Source organism: Lucilia cuprina, chromosome 2 (assembly GCF_022045245.1).
Source record: "Lucilia cuprina isolate Lc7/37 chromosome 2, ASM2204524v1, whole genome shotgun sequence".
Classification (NCBI taxonomy): Eukaryota; Metazoa; Arthropoda; class Insecta; order Diptera; family Calliphoridae; genus Lucilia; species Lucilia cuprina.
Window position 1 is genome coordinate 65,397,748 of NC_060950.1, and position 8,117 is coordinate 65,405,864.

The 8,117-nt window shown below is 36.1% G+C and overlaps 2 protein-coding genes across 2 annotated transcripts; one reads left to right on the forward strand and one right to left on the reverse strand.

The window, feature by feature from the left end:
- Window positions 1–166: 166 nt before the first annotated feature.
- LOC111681970 (lysosomal alpha-mannosidase) lies at window positions 167–3,856 on the forward strand (the record flags this gene model as incomplete). Its single annotated transcript, XM_023443879.2, has 6 exons — window positions 167–511; window positions 1,069–1,202; window positions 1,293–1,939; window positions 1,995–2,209; window positions 2,270–3,121; window positions 3,184–3,856. Coding segments are annotated over 6 exons (2,760 nt in total), but the record flags the coding sequence as incomplete, so codon positions are not given.
- A 124-nt stretch (window positions 3,857–3,980) lies between these two features.
- On the reverse strand, window positions 3,981–7,803 carry LOC111681964 (gustatory and odorant receptor 21a). Its single transcript, XM_023443869.2, has 4 exons — window positions 6,939–7,803; window positions 6,729–6,874; window positions 6,311–6,669; window positions 3,981–4,197 (listed from the first exon to the last, which is right to left on the reverse strand). The coding sequence occupies exons 1-4, from the start codon at window positions 7,691–7,693 to the stop codon at window positions 4,099–4,101; spliced, it is 1,359 nt and encodes a 452-aa protein (XP_023299637.2). The 5' UTR covers window positions 7,694–7,803; the 3' UTR covers window positions 3,981–4,098.
- Window positions 7,804–8,117: the final 314 nt, after the last annotated feature.

An 8,117-nucleotide genomic window follows, 5' to 3' on the forward strand; every position in this document is an offset into this window, starting at 1 on the left:
TTCTAGTTCAGTTCTAGTTCAGTTCTAGTTCAGTTCTAGTTCAGTTCTAGCTCAGTTCTAGTTCAGTTCTAGTTCAGTTCTAGTTCAGTTCTAGTTCAGTTCTTGTTCTAGCTCTAGATTTAGATTGATAATCATTTTTTCAACATATATCTTTTTTACTTTCTACAGACGCCTCAATGATACCTTCGGCGAATGTGGTCGACCACGCATTGGCTGGCAAATCGATCCCTTCGGTCACTCACGTGAAATGGCCTCAATGTTTGCTCAAATGGGTTTCGATGGTCTCTTCTTTGGACGTCTCGACTATCAGGACAAAGATGAACGTTTAATGACGAAAAAAGCCGAAATGATTTGGAGAGCTTCAGCTAATTTAGATGAAACTTCACATCTCTTCACCGGTGCCCTCTACAATCAATATCAACCACCACCCGGTTTCTGTTTCGATATTTTATGTGCCGATGAGCCTATTATCGATGGTAAACATTCACCAGATAATAATGTTAAAAGGAGGGTAAGTGTTCTCTTATCTGCGTTAGATTTTCTTTGGTATATGTGAATATAATTTATTTGCTATATTAAATTTTAATTAGGTCGATGAATTCTTTGAGTTTGTTGAAAAACAATCTAAATATTATCGTACTAATAATATAATTGTAACAATGGGTGGTGATTTTACCTATCAGGATGCTAATGTTTATTATAAAAATTTAGATAAATTATTACGGTAATTGGAAAATTGCGAATGAATAAGTAAAAATTTGCATGAAAAAAAAGAGAAAAGAAAAATTTTGGTTAAAACTTTTTGAAAATCTTTGGCATTTAAACATTAACTTTATATTGAAACGACTTTAAATTTTATATTAACAACTCCCTAAAGTATGCCATTTTTATTGCTATACTAGCTTTGCCTATTATAAGGCGTTATTAATCTAATTTAAACTAATGCATACTTTACGGCATTAGTGAAGGAATAACTTATATTAATCCGCTGCTAATTATTAAATCTAATTACCAAATCATAGAAAAGACTTTTGTTGACCTAAAGGTTTAATAAAAACATTGTTTTAGGTGGATGAATTTTTCGCTATAGCTCGTAATATGTCCCAAGGTTATCGCACCAATAATATTTTGATCACCATGGGTGAAGATTTTCACTATCAAAATGCCAATATGTGGTATAAGAATTTGGATAAACTTATTAAGTAAGTTAACCAAAATTTTTCTTAAAATGCAGATTTTTATCGATTCATAATCAGCTCTAGAACTTTCTTACATGTTTCCTAAAATTTCAGATATGCCAATGCAAGACAAGCCAATGGTTCTGATATTAACTTATTGTACTCCACACCTTCTTGTTATCTTAAGTCTCTACATGATGCCGGCATTACTTGGCCCACCAAAGATGATGATTTCTTTCCCTATGCCTCAGATCCTCATGCCTATTGGACGGGTTATTTCACCTCAAGACCTACACTAAAACGCTACGAACGTGTGGGTAATAACTTCCTACAAGTTTGTAAACAACTTACCGCCTTGGCACCCAATCTGTATCCCGAACTATTGCCTCATTTGGGTTTTATGCGTGAGACTATGGGTGTGATGCAACATCATGATGCTGTTACCGGAACGGAGAAACAAAAGGTGGCTTTCGATTATGCTAGACGTTTAAGTGTAGGCATGAGAACTTGTAGTGCTAATGCTCGTGCTGTTTTGAATCGTTTGACCCAGGGCGATTCGCCTCGACCCAAGCGGCATGGCAAACCCCGACCTTTTCAATTAGAATTTAAAACATGTTCTCTGCTTAACATTAGCAGCTGCGAGATATCGGAGACAAGTCAACAATTTGTATTGACTCTATACAATCCTTTGTCGCATTCCACAGAGGATTATGTTAGGCTACCAGTGCCCGATGTTAATTATGTGGTGAGAGATTATAGGGGTAAGTTTAGGGAGGGACAGATAAAGTCAAAGATATAATTTAATTCCTTTTACAGATGTGGTTCTAGATATTCAATATGTGCCCGTGCCTGAACAGCTACAGAATCTCACCTTCCGTCAATCACAGGCCAAATATGAACTCATTTTCCTGGCCAGTGATCTGCCAGCCTTTGGCTATAAATCTTTTTATATAAAGAAAACTAATGGTTATCATATGATTCCAGAACCGGATCCAGATAATATGTCTAGTTTAATAGATATAGGAAATGAGGTAAGTCGGTAAGAAAACTTAAAGCAAACTTTCAAAACTGCCCTTTATTTACCCCCCCAGAACATACGCCTTACCTTCGATACCAATGGTTTTCTGTCCGCTATTGAGGCCGATGGCATGACACGCATGATTAGCCAAGAATTCCTCTATTACGAAGCAGCCATAGGTAATAATCGTGAGTTCCGTAATCGTTCATCGGGAGCCTATATCTTTCGACCCAAAACCGATGCAGTACATACGGTAACTGTGGCCCCAGAAATCACCGTCTATCGTGGTAATTTAGTAGAGGAGGTACATCAAAAGTTCAACAATTGGATTAGTCAGGTTGTCAGGGTCTATAAGCAAAAGAAATATGCTGAATTTGAATGGTTGGTAGGACCCATACCCATTGAAGATGGTGTGGGTAAGGAGATAATAACACGTTTCAATTCAGACATCAAATCGGAGGGTATATTCTATACCGATTCCAATGGTCGCGAAATGATCAAACGTCTTAAGGATCATCGTGATACCTGGCGGGTTAAGCTGTTGGAAAAGGCAGCTGGAAATTATTATCCCATTACCACGAAAATTGCTCTAGAAGATGAACACGCACGTTTGGCTATTTTAACAGATCGTGCTCAAGGTGGTTCATCTTTAGCTGATGGTTCTTTGGAGCTAATGATACACAGACGTCTTCTGCATGATGATGCTTTTGGTGTGGAGGAGTCATTAAATGAAACGGCTTATGGAGAAGGTTTAGTAGCTAGAGGAGTGCATTATTTGATATTGGGTTCATCGCAATTGGATGAAAGTCCTACCACTCAGTCTTTGGAAAGATTTACACAATTAGAAAGGACTCTACAGCCTTGGAGATTCTTTAGTGATACCAAGTTTTCATATGAAGAATGGCGACAGCAGTTCACCAATATTGTAAGTAAACAGACTCTAAAGATTCACTAAAAGTTTTCACTCCTTAAACATTTCTCTTTTAGTTCACCGGCCTATCTGTATCCTTGCCCAAAAATATACACCTTCTGACCTTTGAACCCTGGCATGAAAACGAAATTTTAGTACGTTTCGAACATATACTCGAAAAAGACGAAGATCCGGAATATTCCAAATTCGTACAATTCGATATAAATGATGTCTTCCAAGGTTTCAAAATCTCAAATATACGAGAAACCACACTCGATGGTAATGCCTGGTTAGATGAAAATCGTCGCATGGAATTTGTACCGGATCCCGAGGATTCTTGGTATGAAAATTATGCTGTTTTCGCTAAATCCGCCAAACATGTACAGCTATTGAAGGCACAAAAACCCCTATTTTCCACCGAATATCATGAAGAACTTTTACCTATCGGTGGATTGGGAGCTGAAAGCAATCGCTTGAAAAGGGAATATGGCTACGGACCAAAAGAATTGAATCGTCAACGTATGGAGAAGTTAAAATTGCTTAAGTTATCGGTCGCTGAGTTGCCGTTGGAATATAATGAGGATCGTAAGTTTATGATCGAATTGAGCGCCATGCAAATAAGAACATTTGTAATGTATTTGTGAGATTAACGGGATAAAGAGGGGAGGGAGAACTCATAAAGATGGAATATTTTTAAACAAAAAATATTTAATAACATTTAAACGAATAAAATTTATTTACAGCAACACATATATGTTTATTTACAAATTAATTATTAAATATTAAATGCGCCATCTATGTGTCGACGAAAACTTTTCTAATCATATTCACAAACCTTAGCCGTGTCCAAAACCTTTAAATAAAAACCATCTTTATACAGTACAAACGAAAATTGTTAAAAGCAGGGTCGTGATACGTGAATATCTCTGAAAGTTCCAATTTGTCTCGAGAAAAACTTTTTGCAAGACCATTTACTGGCCTTGCTTTAAGTCCTACATGGCGGCCATAGCCTGCTGTGAACGAATGCCTCGCTGTTCAGTGATTTTAAATTGCAACAATACAACCAAATAGGTGGCCATGAAGGAAACATTCTGGAAATAAATAAAAATCCAAAAACAAAACAGTAATAATTCAGTTTAAGAACAGCTCTAGTTCTAGTTCTCTTCAAATTCTGTTCTAGTTCTAGTTCAGTTCTAGTTCTGTTCCAGTCCTGTTCTAGTTCTGTTCTAGTTCTGTCCTAGTTCTGTCCTAGTTCTGTTCTAGTTCTGTTCCAGTTCTGTTCTAGTTCTGTTCTAGTTCTAGTTCAGTTCTAGTTCTGTCTAGTTCTGTTCTAGTTCTGTTCTAGTTCTAGTTCAGTTCTAGTTCTGTTCTAGTTCTGTTCTAGTTCTGTTCTAGTTCTGTTCTAGTTCTGTTCTAGTTCTGTTTTATGTTTTAGTTCAGTTCTAATTCTGTTCTAGTTCTGTTCTAGTTCTGTTCTAGTTCTGTTCTAGTTCTGTTCTAGTTCTGTTCTAGTTCTGTTCTAGTTCTGTTCTAGTTCTGTTCTAGTTCTGTTCTAGTTCTGTTCTAGTTCTGTTCTAGTTCTGTTCTAGTTCTGTTCTAGTTCTGTTCTAGTTCTGTTCTAGTTCTGTTCTAGTTCTGTTCTAGTTCTGTTCTAGTTCTGTTCTAGTTCTGTTCTAGTTCTGTTCTAGTTCTGTTCTAGTTCTGTTCTAGTTCTGTTCTAGTTCTGTTCTAGTTCTGTTCTAGTTCTGTTCTAGTTCTGTTCTAGTTCTGTTCTAGTTCTGTTCTAGTTCTGTTCTAGTTCTGTTCTAGTTCTGTTCTAGTTCTGTTCTAGTTCTGTTCTAGTTCTGTTCTAGTTCTGTTCTAGTTCTGTTCTAGTTCTGTTCTAGTTCTGTTTTAGTTCTGTTCTAGTTCTGTTCTAGTTCTGTTCTAGTTCTGTTCTAGTTCTGTTCTAGTTCTGTTCTAGTTCTGTTCTAGTTCTGTTCTAGTTCTGTTCTAGTTCTGTTCTAGTTCTGTTCTAGTTCCGTTCTAGTTCTAGTTCTAGTTCTGTTCTAGTTCTGTTCTAGTTCTGTTCTAGTTCTGTTCTAGTTCTGTTCTAGTTCTGTTCTAGTTCTGTTCTAGTTCTGTTCTAGTTCTGTTCTAGTTCTGTTCTAGTTCTGTTCTAGTTCTGTTCTAGTTCTGTTCTAGTTCTGTTCTAGTTCTGTTCTAGTTCTGTTCTAGTTCTGTTCTAGTTCTGTTCTAGTTCTGTTCTAGTTCTGTTCTAGTTCTGTTCTAGTTCTGTTCTAGTTCTGTTCTAGTTCTGTTCTAGTTCTGTTCTAGTTCTGTTCTAGTTCTGTTCTAGTTCTGTTCTAGTTCTGTTCTAGTTCTGTTCTAGTTCTGTTCTAGTTCTGTTCTAGTTCTGTTCTAGTTCTGTTCTAGTTCTGTTCTAGTTCTGTTCTAGTTCTGTTCTAGTTCTGTTCTAGTTCTGTTCTAGTTCTGTTCTAGTTCTGTTCTAGTTCTGTTCTAGTTCTGTTCTAGTTCTGTTCTAGTTCTGTTCTAGTTCTGTTCTAGTTCTGTTCTAGTTCTGTTCTAGTTCTGTTCTAGTTCTGTTCTAGTTCTGTTTCTAGTTCTGTTCTAGTTCTGTTCTAGTTCTGTTCTAGTTCTGTTCTAGTTCTGTTCTAGTTCTGTTCTAGTTCTATTCTAGTTCTATTCTAGTTCTGTTCTAGTTCTAGTTCAGTTCTAGTTCTTTTCTAGTTCTTTTCTAGTTCTGTTCTAGTTCTCTTCTAGTTCTGTTCTAGTTCTAGTTCAGTTCTAGTTCTGTTCTAGTTCTGTTCTAGTTCTGTTCTAGTTCTGTTCTAGTTCTGTTCTAGTTCTGTTCTAGTTCTGTTCTAGTTCTGTTCTAGTTCTGTTCTAGTTCTGTTCTGGTTCTGTTCTAGTTCTGTTCTAGTTCTGTTCTAGTTCTGTTCTAGTTCTGTTCTAGTTCCGTTCTAGTTCCGTTCTAGTTCTGTTCTAGTTCTGTTCTAGTTCTGTTCTAGTTCTGTTCTAGTTCTGTTCTAGTTCTGTTCTAGTTCAGTTCTAGTTCTAGTTCAGTTCTAGTTCAGATCTATTTCAGTTCTGGTTCTGTTTTAGTTCAATTCTAGTTCAGTTCTAGTTTCACTCTAGTTCTATTCTAGTTCTTATCTAGTTGAGTTCGAACTCCGTTCTAGTTCTGTTTCAAGTCATACTTACCGATGTTATTAACTCCCTATTAATATTAGCATAACCATCCAAATTCATTATCGGGGGATTCTTAGCTATAGCCACCAAAAACATCTCCACTTCCTTTTGCGTAGCCGTATCCACAGCCGTCAAATTGACGTTCAGCAATTGAGTTTGAAAATCTAAACCCACCTTCTGTGAGGCATAGTGGGCCTCATTGCAAATTATATACAAAAGGCTCATGCAATAGAAAACGATGACAAAAAGACCCACTTCCTTGTAGGTGGCACCATGATCAATAATTTCACTAAACGAACCATAAGTGGCAATGATGGTGGTGAAAAAGACCACCAAGCAATACATGCCATACATATTGGAATAGGCGCGACCTGAAAAAGTGGGAGTAGCCAATAAATAAAATGTTTTTTATACTGTTTGGTTGACTTACCCAACTGCTGCATCATGTGACTTAAATCTACCCATAAATGACGATATTCTGTTAGCTTTTCAGCGGGCTTATCACCCTTTAAAGTGGTTTCCAAAGAAGTCAATAAAGCTTTGCTAGCAGTACCGAAAGCGGTGCAATTGATATACCTTAATATTATAAAAAAAAACTTTTTATATAAATTTAAACAAATTACGATTTTCTCAAACATACCACAAACTACAAAAACAATTCAACATGGCTATAATAGGATAATAGGCAAATGTATACCACAATTCAAAATCGGGCTGTAGAAAATATTGCGACAGATTTATTAAGATACTTAAGCCCCACGAACAGATACACAAAGCCCAGGTTAAAGAATATAAATTTGGAAATACTATAGGTGTACCAGTTACTTTCAAAAACTTAAGTTGATAATTAGTCCACATATTTTTGAATATGGCCACTTGTGGACCGTGACGCCAACTGGCCACTGGCAATAAAAAATTCGTAAACAGCAAACTGATAAAAATCACATTATAAATGGCCTCATCGAACCTTTTATCCGAATTTACTATAAAATTTTTCACTCTTTCCCTTAAAACCAATACCACTACGGTAGTTTGTATGCAATAGATAAAAATGGCCCATAAAACCTGTTTTGAATGCCATGAAAATCCAGTACGTGGTAAATTCGGTTTCGGTGGATTACGATGTATGGGCATAACACCCATTATTTGAAACAAAACCAGTAGACTTTTCGTAGTATGATAAAAAGAATCATGTTTGTCCAACAACTCCGGATCATCGACGGTCTCATGTTTGCGCACATAATAATCGGTTAAATTATTCACATCACTGCGAGCCAATATATCCAATTTTTCACGAAATCTCAATTCATCTTGTAGAAATTGTTTTTGATTCGGATTTAAAACGGGAGCAATTTTCAATGGTGATTTAGTACTGACAGAAGCCCAAAAGGCCATGTTGTTGGTATGACAAGCGTTCCAATTGTTACACTAATGATGGTTGAACGTTAAATGTTTAAAAACATTTGTCGGCAAGTGTTTAAATAGTGTCAAATTTAAAATTCATTGATTACACTGGTTTGTTATATTAATGAAAAGGTAAATAATAAAGTTAGAAAATTCTAGGTTAAAGGAGGAGGAATAATTTATGAATTTGTGAAATATTTATATAAAAACAAAGTGAGCACGTCTAGAGGTAACGCATATCAGATTGTTCAAATATATAATGTAGTGACCACGACTATATTGTGAAATATTTGACAATTGTGAATAAAATTAAAAAACAGATAAAACTAGAACTGAACTAAAACTAAACTAGAACTGAACTAGAACTGAACTAGAACTGAACTAGAACTGAACTAGAACTGAACTAGAACTGAAC

What these genes read in the sequence shown, in the direction of transcription:
- LOC111681964 (XM_023443869.2), bottom strand. Translation starts at nt 7,693, where the DNA reads ATGGCCTTTTGGGCTTCTGTCAGTACTAAATCACCATTGAAAATTGCT. An exon ending in TCACATGATGCAGCAGTTGG is followed by an intron (nt 6,670 to 6,728) that starts GTAAGTCAACCA and finishes CCACTTTTTCAG; the next exon opens with GTCGCGCCTATTCCAATATG. An exon ending in ATAGGGAGTTAATAACATCG is followed by an intron (nt 4,198 to 6,310) that starts GTAAGTATGACT and finishes ATTTATTTCCAG; the next exon opens with AATGTTTCCTTCATGGCCAC.